The 17,070-nt window shown below is 34.9% G+C and overlaps 1 protein-coding gene across 3 annotated transcripts in view; it reads right to left on the bottom strand.

Moving 5' to 3' along the window:
- Positions 1-17,070, bottom strand: part of LOC110724435 (5'-nucleotidase domain-containing protein 4-like) — a 28,727-nt gene that overhangs the window by 10,326 nt on the left and 1,331 nt on the right. For all 3 annotated transcript variants that reach the window (XR_002511993.1, XM_021903853.1, XM_021903852.1), the window contains exons 2-7: positions 14,901-15,211; positions 13,194-13,271; positions 12,900-13,120; positions 12,670-12,762; positions 10,551-10,634; positions 7,682-7,798 (exon numbers count right to left, since the gene is read on the bottom strand). Coding sequence is in view for 2 of the 3 variants with exons in the window: in XM_021903853.1 (XP_021759545.1) it covers positions 7,682-7,798; positions 10,551-10,634; positions 12,670-12,762; positions 12,900-13,120; positions 13,194-13,271; positions 14,901-15,211 (904 nt within the window). In the remaining variant the exon portion in view is untranslated. The remainder of the gene's footprint in view (positions 1-7,681; positions 7,799-10,550; positions 10,635-12,669; positions 12,763-12,899; positions 13,121-13,193; positions 13,272-14,900; positions 15,212-17,070) is intronic.

Raw genomic sequence — 17,070 nt, 5'->3', positions numbered from 1 at the left:
TAAATTGTTTAATTGCTTACCTATTTACTCTAAAACTTTTATCTGAATATAAAAAAATAAAATAAATGGTACCTATAAGTTCAAAAACTGTGATCGGTGACAAAACAAAGATATACGAAGGGAATACATATATATGAGGAAAAATTGCAAGGAAGGTCCTTTTAAGTGGTCGACCTTGTGAGGAAGGTCCTTTTATGAAAAAGGTGGCACAAAAGGTCCTTTTATGGCGATTGGGTTGTGAGGAGGGTTCTTTGACCAAATTCCGGCGTTGACCTACAAATTCCGGCCAAAAAAAAGTCACGTGCTATGCACGTGACCACTTAAATCAGTTTTTTTTTTTTCTTTTTTTCCCTTTCCCTCTTCTTCCTAGATTTCCCCTTTTCCCCTTACCTGCCTGGTGCCGGCGCTGCCCCAACCACCCTCCCCTGCTCCACCTTCACTCTCCAATTTCATCCACCCAAACTGCTCCTGCTCACTTTCTCCACCGCCACAACCGCACCAAAGCAGCAGCCCCATCCATCTCTATTCTCTCGCCCACCAAAACCGGCCACCATCCACCTCTCTTCTCACGAAACATCACACAACAACCGAGCTGCTACAGCCCTCACAACCACCGCACACCCCACAAACTCAGTTGTTCCGCTTCCCCTGCTCCACCATCCACCAAACAACCACAAGTAGAGCAGCACCCAAAACCACCAGCTACGGTACTCCCCTGTTCCCCACAACAAACCGCAACAACACCAACATCAACAAGCGCCCAACTCTCCTCTTCAACCAGCAAAATACACGACAGGGTTAGGGTTTAGGGCTGGGGGATCGCGATGGCCAGGGAAAAGTGGAAATCGAGGAAGAAGAGGGAAAGGGAAAAAAAGAAGAAAAAAAAAACTAATTTAAATGGTCACGTGCACAGCACGTGACTTTTTTTGGCCGGAATTTGTAGGTTAACGCCGGAGTTTGGTCAAAGGACCCTCCTCACAACCCAATCTCCATAAAAGGATCTTTTGTGCCACCTTTTTCATAAAAGGACCTTCCTCACAAGGTCAACCCCTTAAAAGACCTTCCTCGCAATTTTTCCTATATATAATAAAGAAAGGGAAAAATTCACATTAATAATTCAAACTATGAGAGGTCTTCCCATATTAATCCTAACTATGAATAATTATTGTATAATCTAAACTTTAGTGTGGGTCTTCTTTTATTACTCTAATATGACTGATGACCGGTAAATAGAAGATGTAGTGCTCAACTCCCTCCAAAAATGATTTACTTTAACATAAAAAAAAAAAAGTAAAAACAAAAACTAAAAAATTAATAATAACCTATACCTACCCCACTACCGTACAATGTAAAAAACCCCCAAAAAAAAAAAAACAAGGAGTTCCATTTGACAATTTTGCTTCATCCTTCACGCACAACGAATAACAAATTTTCGATTTCATGGTCTACAATTATGCTTTTTAAAGGTTAGTTTGCAATTTCGATTTTTTTTTTAGTTATTTGTTGAGATTGAGTTGTTAGTTGCTTTAGGTTGATTTTATCTTATTTTTTCATTTCCAGGGGTTTGTATTAATTGATTATGAGTTACTTTGATTCATTTTGTACTTTAATTTCCATATATTTGAGCTTTTTTTTTTTTTGTTTATTTTGGTTTGGTAATTGAGTAGAACATGGACAATGTGGTGGCTTCGAAAATGTGGTGCGGTGGTTCATTCAAGAAGGATAATGGGGTATTGCAATATTTTGGGGGTGAATGTGAACTTGACTCTGATCAATTATGTTGGTTTTGGCTAGAGGAGTTTGATAAAAGTTGTGGTGGGGAAATAAAAATTGAGAAAATCTATTACCTAATTTCCCAGTATGATGACTTAGAAAAAGGATTAAGGAGGGTTTATAGTGATGATGAGGTTAGGGAGATGAGTAAGATAACTGTGAGGGATAAATGTGTGGAGTGCTATGTAGTATATGAGAAAGATGAGCTTGTAGAATCACCAAAAAACAGAGTTAGTAAGAAAAAACCATACACCCCTCTAAGAAATAAAAATACGAGTGGGACAAAATGCGATACTTTGTTCTCAAAAGATGACGTTGAGTCAACATTTTTGCACATGACCCCAACTAGCCAAACAGACCCCACCAAACAAAATTCTCAAAATAGTTTTTTTAATTTGCTCACTTGTAACTCTCCCATAAATACCGGCTTTAATGAACTGAACACAACACAAAACTACATTCACAACTACATTCCCACAAGATGTTCTTCATACAGAGAATAGCCAAGCTCCACCATTGAACCAAACACAACTACATTCACCCATCCAAAACAACCATGCAAAACAAAGAGACCACTTTATTCAACCTGTAGATCCTAATTACAGTTGGGAAGATCCAAGAGATGAGGAAGCAGTAGATTGGGGCACCTTTTTTAGTGGATATGAAGTAGATCCTTAGGAGTATGACAATGATGATCCAGATTATGAAGTAGACTTTGATTTAGGAGGAGGATTGCTAGGTGTACAAGGAAGAGAACCTAATTTTGAAGAGGATTTTGAGGATGAAATAGAACATGAGGTGGATAATGAAGGTGGAGCTGAATATGAGGAGAAATTAGAAGAGCCAATACCTCCATCTGATAATGGTGGAACCAGGATGAAGAGTATGTGAACACAAGAGAACAATTAAAAGGTTGTAGTTGACATAGCTTTACAACTTCAAAAAGAAGCTAAACAAGGAAAGTTAGTTGGGCAAAGAAAATATACTCAGAATAGAGAAGGAGACGGGGTGATAGTTAATGACTTTTAGAGTGAGTATGAAGATTCAGAGGAGGAAATAGCCACACCAGGTGAGCATGAGGAAGACAGCATATTACTTCGAAAAAGAAGAGTAAAAGTTCTTGTTGATAATAGTACAGATTTCAATAAATTGCAATGGAAGGTTGGAATTAGATTTGAAAATAGAGAAAAATTTAGAGATGCTGTTGTCAAATATGCTATTGCTCAGGTGTATAAGTGACAAAAAGAGACAACAACGATTGGGGGCAAGGTGTGTTGGGAATTTTTCAAGATATATGCTAGCTGGGAAAATAGGAGGTCTTGCTTTGTGGTGAAATTTGTAACAATACAGCATACTTGTAATAGAAATATGGAGTAAATAGGCAATTAAAATCTAGTTGGGTTGTTGAACAACTCCTTGAGACCTCATTGGCCGGCAAAAGATATCATTGAAACAATTAGATTAGCCTATAAGATAATTGTGAAGAAAAATTATGCTTATAAGGTAAAGTACCTAGCTTATAGAAAACTACATGGGAGCATGAAGGAGCATTATATTAAGATTGGTAGGTACATTGAAGCTTTGAAAACAGCAAGTGCAAACAGTTATTTCACCATTAAGAATGATCCTTCTCAAAATAGTTATCCACCTATTTTCCATGTGTCTTGAAGGTGTGAAAAAGGGTTGGATCGATGGATGCAGAAGAGTATTGTGTGTAGATGGTTGTTTTTTAAAAACCTTCTTAGGAGGACAACTACTAGTTGCAATCGGTAGGGATGCTAATGAACAAATGTATCCCTTGTGTTGGGTGGTTGTTGAAGGTGAAACAAATGACTCGTGGAGATGGTTCTTTGCTGAGTTGAGGAAGGTTTTAGATGATACCGATGGGACAAGTATGACTTTTATCTCTTGATGAAGCCAGGTATATGCATTTTTTAGCTAGTTTTTATGCTTTATTCTAAACACCTACAACATCTTATGTTTGACTTACGCAAGATCCTTATGTATTTTTACAGGCTATTTTAAATGGAGTAGCAAATGTGTTCCCAAGAGGATAGACATTGTGCTAGACATGTCTTTGCTCATTGGCACAGTGGTTTTAAAGGTGATGAGATGAAAATGTTATCATGGAATGTGGCTAAAACATATAATAAGGAAGATTACGAAGATGCACTTGCTCAAATGGAGTTGGTAAGTCCTGCAGCTGTTGATGCTTTTAAGTTATACAATCCTAAATGTTTTTGCAGAGCATTTGTGAAAAAAGACACGCGATTTGATGTTATTGTCAACAATATGGCAGAGACCTTTAATGGTTATATCATTAATGCTAGGAAAAAACATCTTATTTTTATGCTAGAAGATATTGATGCAAAGAATTGTTTTGAAAAAACAAGAAATGGAGAAAATCAGAGATGAATTATGACCTAGAGTTAGGATAAAGTTAAACAAAGAGAAGGCATTATGTGCTGAATGTACTGTAATGCCTTCGACAATCACTCTATTTCAAGTGTCCTATAAGTTAGACACAGTTACAGTAGACTTGGTTAACAAATCGTGTACTTGTGGGAAATGGGATTTGTTAGGGGTGCCGTGTTGTCATGCTTGTGCTTGCATTAACCGGAGAAATATGTGGATGCATGTTACAAAACAGAAACTTACTCGAAAATTTATTCAGCATCAATCCCGCCTTGTGTGGGTGAAAGATATTGGCCTAAAGTTGATCTCCCAATTGACACCGAGGAGGAATAGAAGAAAAACTCCACATGAGCGTCCTAAAATTCCTGGAAAATTGACTAAACATGGGGTAGAAATGAGTTGTGTTTGTAAATCAAAAGAGCAACACAAAAGGAGGTGTACGGACAAAGACAAAGGCAATCAAATTCCACCTCAGCCAAAAAGAGAGGAAAACCAAGGGCTAAACTGCTGAACCATCTACAATTGGTAGGAATGGGAGGACAGTTATAAGAGGAAGGGGTAGAGGAAGTAGAGGAGGTGGGAGGAGTGGTAGTGTTGATGGTGGCAGGAGCGGAAAGATTGGTGGCCGGGGCGGAAGGGCAGGTCATGGCGAAGGCGGAAGAAATGGCGGTAGAGCTAGTAGGACTACTCATCAGGTACTACTCTTGTTCCATCTAATTTTATTAATCATGTTCAGGTTTATTAAAGGTTTATCAAAGGTTATTATTTTTAACTAATCCTTTGCTTTTTTATGTATTAGATCCCAAGAGGCGTGGGGGTGCTACTTGATGATGGTGGCAATGTTCTACAAACTGGAAGCAATTGACATATTGGAATTTATTATTATTTTTATTTTTTGACAATTATGTATTGGAAGTAAATGATCAAACTTTTGACATGTTACGTTGATTTTTATGATGCTAGTGATTGTAATATTTTTGAAACAAGATACTTCGTACTTTTTTTAACAACTTTGTGCCGCAATGATTTTGATTGTCAACTAAAAATCATGATTGATTTTTTCTTAATCAACTTAATTTCATTATGTTTTTGTCAACTAAAAATCATGATTGTCAACTAAAAATCATGATCAACATAATACAACCAATATGTTTTTCATAAAATAAAAAAAAAAAAAGTTGCGTCAAAAAAAAAATCGAAAATAGTTGTCTAAAAGTAGTACATCACAACAAATAGAAAATATTGATGATACAGCAAGAGCAAAAGCAGTAAACGGAGTAATAAAAGCAGTAAGAGTAACTAGCAATTTTTGTAAAAAAAAAAAAAAAAAGTAACTAGCAATTATTTTAAAAAATAAACAACCTGTTATAATAGGTTAAACAAGTAACCAGAGTAATAAAAGAAGACCCACACTAAAGTGTAGATTATACAATAATAACTCATAGTTGGGATTAATATGAGAAGACTTCTCATAGTTTGGATTATTCATGTGAATTTTTCCTAAAGAAAGAAACAATGTGATTTCTATATTTCTGAGAAATTGTTTATATTTTTGGGACATAAATAACCTTATTTTATCTTTATATTTTAATTAGTTATGTATTATACACACAATTATTTACATTTTACACTATCCCAAAGTGTATTTAATGCACAATAATACTTCCTCCATTCACTTTTAGTTGCAACACTAAATTCACACTATTCACATTCTTACACTTGACCTTATTTATTGACGTATATGTTGGGAAAAATATATTCATATGGGATCTCGTTAGATACTTAGATATGTCTCGATTTATATTTTCACAATATCTATTTTTTACATATCTATGATTAGAGATATGGAAAATTAAAATTGTGCAGCGGTAAACGTGAAAGTCAAAGTGTTGACTGAGGAAGTATATGTTTTCCATTATCCCAAAATGTGTTATATACAACTTTTATCTTCTCAATATTATAAGAGGAATCTATATTCTTTTTTATTATTAAATGGAAAATCTTACCCTTCATTAATATTTTCACTAGCTAACACTCATGCGATGCATGATTTTTTGAATACTTTGTTAGTTATAGAGCACTTGGACAAAATGTGATGAGGTTGGATATAAACATAAGTACTTATTCATGTTTTGCATATAAACATAATGACGTAGCTTCATTATTTTTAGTTTTACCAATTTATAAAGTTTCCAGTTTCCTTCATTTTCCTAATATTAAACTGTAAATGCTCCTCCTCTCTCTTCATGGCACATGCACTTCCCACTTTACCATGATAGCATTATACTAATTTTTTGCAAAACCCCAAAATCAGAAAATTGTAAAAGTTCCTCCTCTTGCTGAAATTCTCAACTGAATGACAGATTTATGTTTAATTGCATTTTTGATTTAAGGAAATTAAAGTTTTCCTTAACGAAGTGATTGGAAACGTTACACAACAATTAAGCACGAGAGGGAGTTTTCCAATGCACAAATAATAATAGTATAATTAATGATAAAGCATTGCACAGTGAGCATGAGAGAGGATATATTTCCAAAGAGAGAAGAAAAAAAAAGGAGAGAGAGAGACACTTGTGAGGTTTTGGACGAGACTCTAAAGGAATTTGGGAGGGTAAAAACTCCAAATTAGTATATAGTTATAGATTGATTCCTGCCACAATTGCTAATATATAGGAAGAACAAAAGTAAACAAAGGAAGAAGTCTACAATAATAATAATAAAAAGAAAAATAATAGATATATTTGTTTATGGTAAAATTGCCAAGAATAATCCGAACTTTGTCCCGTTCGCTCAAAATAATCCCAACTTTTAATTATTTTTTAATAATCCCAACTTTATACCCTATTAATTTCAAACAGTCCCAAGTGACTTCGAACCGGCTAAACAGGTCAAAAATTGTACCAACCCAAAATAGAGATACCTGAGAGGAGCATACCAACCCAAAATAGAAAACTTGAAAGAAATCTAAAGTGCCACATTACGTGTCTCCTATTTTCTTTTCAATTACAAATTTGCATACCCCTTCACCTTCTACTTTCATAACCCTTTAACATGGATTGTTATTATACCTCTTTAACTTTAATAGTTATCATACCTCTTCAACTCAAATTGTTATCATAACCTTTCACCTTCTAATTTCACACTATATATTTATACACCTTAAATTCATTAGCTTCCTATTTAATAATTTAGTATCACAAATATTCTCACTATATATATCTAAGGAAAGATTAAAAAATTGAATAATTTTTGAAATTTTAAATATTATTAAATAAGATATTAATATGGTATCAAAAAAAAAAAAATTTAAAAAAAAAGTTCTCTTAACAAATAAAACATGATGCATGGGTTAAAACTAGCTACCCTTCAAAACAGTAGAAGAGCATAGTGCATAATTTTGTTCAATTGCACACAGTAACAAAACAACGATCCATACTCATTTTGAAGGCAACGGAAGATATGAAGAAAATTTTGAGAAGAAATTATAAATAACCTGCCAGTAATAATGACATCAAAATACTTTAGCCAATCAAAACTGAGAGGTGCACTTCCATTTCCAGTTCCTTTCCAGCAGAGAAAATTCATCACTACATTCGTGTAGTCCCACAAACTGGAAAAAGTAACAAACAAATGTCATGAAAACTGAACAAGTGACCTAACATACCGCATACCAAGGTTTCCTCCAATTTTTTATCTTTTTACTTGGAAGAAAGGGAATGATAAGATCTGTACGTTAATAGCTTCAGAGGACAAATATACGACGTATGCATCATATCATGCATTGCAAATATTTTCTTAGTTCCACTTTTCCTAGTCCCAAATTGATTTGTGTTCCTTAAATTCATAGGGGTAACCTTACTTTTCATTGGGATCACTATGACCAATTCAGCACCTCATTAAATTTGTTGTAAAACCATCTCATCCAGCTTACAAATATATAATAATGAGGGAAGTTGGATAGGATACATAAAGCCTAACTGCATTACATAACGGAATTAGAAGTTCTGGCAAAACATGACAAACAAATATCACTCAAAAAATAGAGGAACAACAATTTCAAGTTTACAAGTTCAGATAGCCTAGGAAGCCAAGAATGGCTTGGGGTAAAAATTGAGCTGTAAGAAAGTGCCTATGAAGCAAATTATCCACAGTTGAAAATGTAAAGAGCTATCGGAAACGTGTTGGTTGACATTTGTGAGGTGTCTCAAATCGCCAAAGTTTTCATTACAAATTTGCTGGAAACAGGGGAGAAAAAAAAAAAGGAAAGTTGTCTATAGAGAAAACCCTACGTAGTATTAAATTATGCTAAATAGGCATCAAAAAAGCCTACCTCTCTCTCCCAGTACTCCCATTATCTCTTCTGTATACACAGCTCATCCTATAATAGAAATATTGCCGGAAAACAATAAAAACAACTATGGCCTATGGCTTTATGACAATGGTTTGTGATGTGTGAGGCCAGTAGGGGTGATAATGAGACTGAGCTATTCGTGAACTATTCGAGCTCGGTTCGGTCAAAGCTCGGTTTGACGAGGCTCGACTCAAGTTCGAGCCCGACTCGAAACCTTAACGAGCTGAGTCGAGCAAATCAAAGCTCGGCTCGAAAAGCTCATGAACTAAAATATACATACAAATAAAATACATGTAAATACAATTTTAAAAATATAAATTAATTATTTTAATAAATTTTTAATGTGAAATTAAAAATATTTTAATTGCCACATAATTTAAAGTTTTAATATTCTTCTTCCTTTTTATTTTTATTTTTTTTTTTAGCAACTAATATTCATTGTAGTTTATATACGATTATAAAGTATATATGTAAAACCTTTAGATTGTTAGTGAGTTTGTCAAAAAAACAAAAAAAATTGTTAGTGGGGTACAGCTCAATAAATTTTTAACCCTAACTAAAGTTCCACAACTTCACTCCAATCTCACGCACAGCCGTCACCCATTCCCGTCAAACACTAAAACAAGCAAAACTTCACCTTCCCCCCTAGCCTACTCATGACTGCCGTTGTTCATGCTCCACCGTTGATTAGTGCGGCTCACCGTCGTCTACTCACCATTGATTAGTGCTCAGTTGCTGAACATCGTCTTCTCAGCGTCGATTATTGCTCATCGTCTTCTACTCATCCTCGATTAGTGTTCATCGTTGTCTACTCAACTATGGCAGGAATATGGGGTTGAAATCGATCCAGAAGTCGAGTTTTTTTTTTTTTTTTTTTAAGAAGAAGCAAGAAGTCGAGCTTGAGCATAAACAAACTAAAAAACTTCGAGCTCGAGCTGAGCTCAAGCCGAACTTGGGTTTGGAGACTCAAGCTCGAACCGAGCCTAAGTTTCCGAAGCTCGTCGAGCTTCGAGCTCGAGCCCCTTTGTGAGAAACGAGCTCGAGCTAAGCCTACCACTGTTCGGGCTCAACTCGAAGGTTTAGCACCCCTATGTGAGGGCTTGGCTTCAGCAGCACTAACAAGATCTTTACAACAAAGGCAAAACATATATTCTACAATAAGAGAAAGTAAAAAGTTTTAGGCCACATTTATTTTGATGAAAAACATATTCTAAAAAAATGATTAACCATTTTTTATTGTTTGGTTTGGAATGGCAGAAAATAATTATCCCAAAGGTAGAAAATAGTTTTCCCAAGAGTGGAAAACATTTTGTTATTTTAAGTAATACCACATTTTCCTCATTACTACCTAAGTCCTAACATCATTTCTATCCTCCCATCCATCTCCTCCCTCAAACTCCTATACTTTTTTCCCTCTAAAATTTCTTGTAAGTAAACAAAGGAACACTAGTTTCACAATTAAGTTTTCTCGTAAAAAATTGTTTGCCATTAACATTTTTCCTGAGAATGCTTTCTATCAAAATAAACGAAGGCTTAGAGTAAAAACAAAACATAGGGCATAGGAGGTCAAACAAAAGAAGGGGTGATTAAGAGTTATAGAATACTCTAGAGGATAACGAAACATAGGACACATGATGGAGATACAAAAAGATAACAGAGGGGGAATTACAAGTATTAGAATACTCTAGCAAAAAGGAGGATTGGGCTTTATTTTTTCCTAATAATATACTCTAAATAAAGGTAAGTATAATAGTTTATTTCATATTTAAGAATAACTTTTTCAAGGTGATCAGATGATGCAGAAAAACGAAAAAATACACGTATTATGACATATCCTACTATCTTTAACATTCCACATCTGCATTTCTGTTTCCATGCTATCCAGCATATAGCCATGACAAAATCCACATTTCCTTAATAATGACATTGATAATAGCTTCAAGACCTCAGTATTTTATTATTCTGACAAGCTTTATTAACTTTAAAATCTATTAATGATAGGAACTATTACCTATTTGTCACCAAAAAGGTTGAACGACCTGAATCTCTAAGCATTTCCAGCATCGGTACGATTGAGGTATCATCTATAATGTACCTGATACACAAGTGGCAGCAGCAAATTACTCAGAACAAGTCCATAGGAAGGCAAGAACAGTTTGATTTATTTTTAAAGGCATGTATAAAATACTAAGCTGCAATAATTACATAGTAAAACATAAAATATAACACTGACAAAACACTGAGGTTTCTGCAAAAAAGTAACTTCCACAGCCTACATTTATACAGATACCCTCTCATAAGGTTGATTTTCTTTCTCTATTAAAAATCTTAAAGGTGAAGCAGAGCCTAGGACACAAGATTATTAAAGCACCATTAGGGGCCATTTCGTACACAAGTTTCAGGTTAGAAAAAGGTAATTAATAACTTTGTTTTACTAATAAGGTGTTTGGTTGGGTTATTTTTTAAATTTATTTTCCCCATAATCACCTTTGCTTTCCCAAAGGACCCCCGCTAGCTAGATTCCTACACTCCCCCAAGGATTCAAATTTCCCAATTACTCCCTGTCTCAAAAATAAAATACTACCTCCGTTACATGTTATGTGCAACTTTTGGGTATTATTTGTGAGATATACAAAATTCAAAAGTTGCACATAATATGTAACGGAGGTGATAAAAATAAAAAATAAAGAATAAAAAAAACAGTGGGGGAAGGGGGCTTCACGTAAAAAGAGGCACCACCTGACTCTCCAAAAAATAAGACATAGGTGGAGCGATGGAAGGGCTAGGAGTCCCCAACCATGCAAATCTCGTTGATCATCCTATGCCATGAAAACACCCACACATTTTAACAAAAAGCTCCATAGAATGGAACCACGAATCAGAAGTTCCCACACAATCCCAATTAGATGCTCTGGCCCAAAAATTCCAGTCATCTATTTCTACCAACAATACCAACCATTTTCAACCCTAATGCCTCTCGGCTACCATAAATGCATCTGTGGATGATATCGATAAGAGACATTAAGAGCATGCACAATACGCCATAATCGGCCCATGCAAGGAGATACTTTATCATATAGCATTGAGCATATCTAAAAAGTCAATCCTTAATACAGCTACTATACAAAATAATGCAGAACCAAAGGAGCATCTTACTAGAAAAATATTAAAAATATTGAAATTGACACTTTTTATTTTATTTGAAACTACCTAGGGCATGTTTGTTATCGTTCTTTTTTTTTTCTTTTTTGTTTTACTTTTTTAAAAACAAAAAACCAAAAACATGAAACTAACAAAGTAGTTTTCACTTTTATGTTGTCTGTCTTATTAATTGCCATGATTTCAATAACTTAGACAAATTTTAGATTTTTCATATGATATATCATATGACTTTAAAAACAAAAAACTAAAAGTTGCAGTAATACCATACGGGCCCTAAGTTTTTTTAAAAGTTTCAAATGTTTCAACTTATCTGAATTTTTTTTGCGTTAAATAAACAAATTTGAGAGCATGCACATAATATGTACATATATTGATAAGATTCTTGTTCTTCAAGAGCTTAAGGCCTAATTTAGACATAAAGCATAGAATGAACAAAATTTTCCAAAGTATATCAATAACGCTAGTTAAGATTTGCTCTTTTTGAAAAAATTCTAAGTTCCTGCTGACATAAGCCTCACTGGAGACAGTTTCTTTTCGGGAATGAGTTTCCTTATATGAAGCTGACTAGGTTCTTAGGAAACCTGTGTGTTCCCATCAACTTCAATAAGCACTTGCAGCTTTACTAACTTGCAATGACACAGGTAGAAACAAGTTTTCTACAATAATGACAAAATGACAGACTATTCACATGTTCACCTGCAGCCCCACCATCCCCCCTCCTCTCGTGAAACCCCTAAGATCACTCCTACAGGTACAAACCAACAATTCATTGCAGCAAATATATTTCAATTTGCTCGACACAGTCAAAAGCAAATAGAACATTAGCATACAAGATAAGAAAGGTCAGGCAGAAAAAAAATCATAAATCCTACTAATACCATATATTACAGTAGGAGTAAAATTTTTGGAGCTGAGATAGATCCTTTCAGCAACTTCAACTTATAGAAAAAAATAAGATGATATATAACCTTTGAGGATCTTTGGCAACCATCTGCTTTAAGGTCCCATCACGATGACACAGATCAACAGCAGCTCTAACATCCTTGTACATACGAGCGTAACTGCAGACAATGTCAATAAACATTTTATACGATAGCAAGCAGCTAATAAATAGAAAGTGAAAGATTCATAAATTCTTTCTCAACACCAGGTCCAGAATCGCGCACACACAACTAAAAATGTCCGTAACTTTACTTACTCAGCTCCTGCTGGGACTCTTCCAGGATTTCTGTCCTTGAAGTCAACTAGCTGTGCAAATAAGTAGGTCTCTGCTAAGGAAAAGAGTGTATCGATGAGGGCGTAGTCAGGCTCATCAAAGGAATCTCTTGTCAAAGTATTCCCGTAAGTTTCAACTTTTTCTTCTTTAGACATCTCTCTAAAGCCATGATATGCTACTTTCACGTATTTATGTCGATCCATCTGTAATACAGTAAGGTCAAATACCACTTCAATGTGCAACGCAACGTATTAAACCCATTCTAATCCAATTTACCTTCAAAATATTGCCTCTCTTTTTATCAAGAACCAAACCTCTAACCATGTACTTTGAATCAAAAGACCACTGCAACAGCTGCAAGGAAATGACAATTGTATGACAACTTGTTATACTCAATTCATACCATAATGAATGGAAACCAAAAAGAACATGCCATAGGGGGGAAAAAACAAAAATAAAAAGTCATATGGGGTCTTGTTAAATTCGTCTCAATGTAAGTTTTCTAAACATCAACTTTTTTTTACTAGTATTATTTTTGCCTATTGATAATTGAAGATATTGATGTTTGAAATCATGCAATAGCACATGTGCCAAAAAAAAAAAAGTGTCAGCAAATATGAAACAGAGGAAGTATTTGACAAGGATAAGGAGTTCATGTACCTATATTAATTGTTTCATCTTTAAGATAAATGTCCAAAAGCCAATGAACATATACCGGCAATTTGCTTTAGACACTAAATATCCCTTTTAACAAAAGCAGTCAAAAGATATGCTTTTAGAAACTGAAGTCAAAACCAATTAGTGTCAAATCCCTAACTTCAAGGTAATGATCCTTATTAGGAGCTATGGGTGAAAAAGCTACTTAAATAGAACAAGCACTAACAAAGTCAAAGGTCTTCTTTCAAGGTCCTAGGACTAAGGGAACTGGGGAAGCTTTTGCTTTGCAAGGTTCAAGTTTATTAAATAAAATAAAATAAAATAAGCATATATCTCCATTTAGCCCTTAATCCACCAACCCTATATTTTAATGTGGAGAAGATAATAAATGAGTCACATCTGTCCAATACATGAATTATTCCAAAATCAATTCTTCAAAATCAAAATGTACTTATCCAAAGCAGCTCTAGGATGTATTTCTAGAAATTCTACGCCAAGACAGGAAAGGAACCTAATCCAGGATACCACACTGGATGTAAAATGATCCCCAGTGAACTTCCAAAGTACATAGCGTCTAAGGAGCATACCAAAGCCCCTTGCGATCCCCAAATATCGTTCTCACGTTTCCATACCCACCAAGGCTTACAGGCTTCCAGCCATCAGCAAAATAAAGCACCATTCAATAACATAGATAAAAAGGCAGCTGGTAACACCATACTAAAAAGGATTTTCACACACACTAATCTGAGAGAGTGAGAGGACAAGACTAAGAGCAAACATTGGTGATACACCATTCAGTGCTCACAGTGCACAACATTTAAAATAAAGAAAAAATAAAACTGCAATTCTTTCCACATTTCAAAATACTGGCAACAATACAAGTTTACACTTAAATGCAATTTCTTAAGTTTAATAAGTGATGTTTAAATTATTTCCTTTCATTCTTCCTGATTAAAAGTATCAACTATGAAAATTTTGGTAAAGAAAGCTTATTATACATAGCATAATTAATTTTTACAGACAATTGAAACAGAAGAATCCCTATGTCTAATTATTTTTAATTTATAATTTCTATAGTAAGGGTGAAGCCTTTGTTAAAAATAGACAAATAAGATTACTCAACAATATATGAAATAATAGCCTAGCAAGAGTATAATCAAAACTTGTACAAATCAGTCCCAAGCTGCAGTTTCTGCCATATAAAAACTACTGGAGATACCATAACAGCTTTATTGATAAGTAGAAACATGAAATGCCCAAAGTTGCAGAAAATGGACGTCAAAATCTGCCTCGCAAAAACAACTAGATAGAAAGCTTCAAACAAACCTCAGGAGGATATCCCAAGTCAAACACAAGCTTCTTAATGGTCCCTTCATATGCAAGCGATTCAAATGTCTCTGGCTTGTATTGTGCTAAAGTATAGTCCATATCAAACCCAACAGCAACAATACTTTTCATGTTTAAGGATCTATTGCAAAAAATTTGTTTTCCCAGTGGAACGTTAAAGTTATCTCCGCCTGATGTGGAAGACCAGATACATGGACTTTGACCAACCTCACTTTGAAATCGTGCTTCTTTGTACTGTTCAGCAGTCACATTCCCATCCATTGGAGAACCACTGTGCAACTTACAAGATCCTGATAAGAATCAAAGATAATATTAAAATCAGGCAATATGACAGATCAATAACCATAAAAGATGAACAGCCTATAAGGGCAAAAATATATAACTTAATACACAAAGCCAACTTTAAATTCAATAATCTCAAAAATCAAATATACTTTGAAACGATAATTCAATAAACAATATTAAAACATTCTATCCAATGCCATAATTTACTCAATCCACGAAAGACTCATATTACTCTCAATCACTTCCTCCAAACTTTCTAAGGTCTTCTCCATCCATCACTTTGCCACTCTTCAAGCCTCCTCACTAGAGCCTCACTCACTCTCCGTCTTAAATGGCCAAATCATCTTAGGCGATTCCCCCATATCATGTTCTCAATAGATGAAACCCCTATTTTCTTCCTATCCATCTCAATCCTAAACGGATCCCTTCTTGTATGGCTGCATATCCAACGCAACATACGCATCAATTGGGTATTGGCTGGTACCCAACAGCCTTAACTATGTCTAAGTAGCCTTAACTATGTCTAAGTAATAAAGCCCCACAATCTACTCCAAGGAGACTTAGATACAATGCAGCAGCATCAATTGCCAGCTATGTAGTACTGAACAATCATCTCCAGTTCTAAACAATAACAATAAGTAGGGTGATATTTATATCTTAAAGCTACTTGGAGAATATGAGATAAACTCTATGTCCAAATACCACTATAACTGTAACTCACCCAATACTGACAACTAATATGACAAGACATACATGGTACACATATTTCCTTATATAAAAACCTATAAGAGTAAGAAAAAACTCTAGATGAAATAAAAGCAAAAATAATAGCAATTTTCATAGTTCATTTTTGTCATTAATTATACACCTCTCCTAACCCATTTTAAATAAAAGATCCATTATCAATACAGATTTTGAAAAAGAGCACTCATAGAGTAGTAGTTATCTCCTATATTACTTAGACTCTTCATTTTACCTCAAGTACCCGTGTTTAACCCTAACATGGGTATGACACTAGGACACTTCATTTTTGTTCAAAATCATAGATTTTTTTTTTCACAAAATAGCCGAATTAGACACTTGGACACGTATCCGTGCCGGACATGGGTACCTGAGTACGAGTAACATAGGTTATCTTATTGAACAAAAATGGGGAAAGAAATATCAAAGTATAAAGATAGGTATCTACTGTAATATTCTAAATGACCCAAACTTCATAAGCTACATTCCTAATGATGAAGAAAATAGAAATTATTTCCTTTGTCAACAAAAAAATAAAAATAAAAAAAAATTGATAATTCAAGCTACAGGTCATACAAAAGTAAATGCAAAAGTTTCTAAAATATCATTGACTTGTGGTTGGTAAGGAGCACTAAATAATCTAAGTTGCACTTTTGTGAACTAAGCAAAGTATAAAAAAGCTCAGGGTGCGCTGAGCGATAAGGGTTATGCTTATGCAGTGCCTAGGTGCACCTAAGGCGTGCAACAGTTAAAAAAATTGGCAGAAATTTGCTTCAGGTGCGCCTCGTGCGCTTTTGGTGCGCATCATGTGCCTAACCTGCGCCTAATTAAAAATGCCTCGCCCAGACCAATATAAGCGCTTACCCCCTATCGCCTTGCGCCTCAGCGCCTACTAGGAGTGCTTTCAAACACTGACTAATTGTAGGGAAGAGAATCAGATAGGAGATCATTGATTGAGGCCCCACCTGCTGACCATTAGATTGGTGTTTGAATCCAATCAAAACTGATTCTATGGCAAGGGGTATCTTGTGATCAAGCCAAGGGGCAAGTTTCTTTGCAAGTATCCCCCCCCCCCTCTTATTACAACAGGTTGATTTACTATATCCAATATAAAATTAGTGTG

The sequence above is a fragment of the Chenopodium quinoa genome, unplaced genomic scaffold (assembly GCF_001683475.1).
Source record: "Chenopodium quinoa cultivar QQ74 unplaced genomic scaffold, ASM168347v1, whole genome shotgun sequence".
NCBI lineage: Eukaryota > Viridiplantae > Streptophyta > Magnoliopsida > Caryophyllales > Amaranthaceae > Chenopodium > Chenopodium quinoa.
The sequence above is the reverse complement of the archived record's forward strand: the minus strand, read 5'-3'. Positions and strand labels throughout refer to the sequence as shown.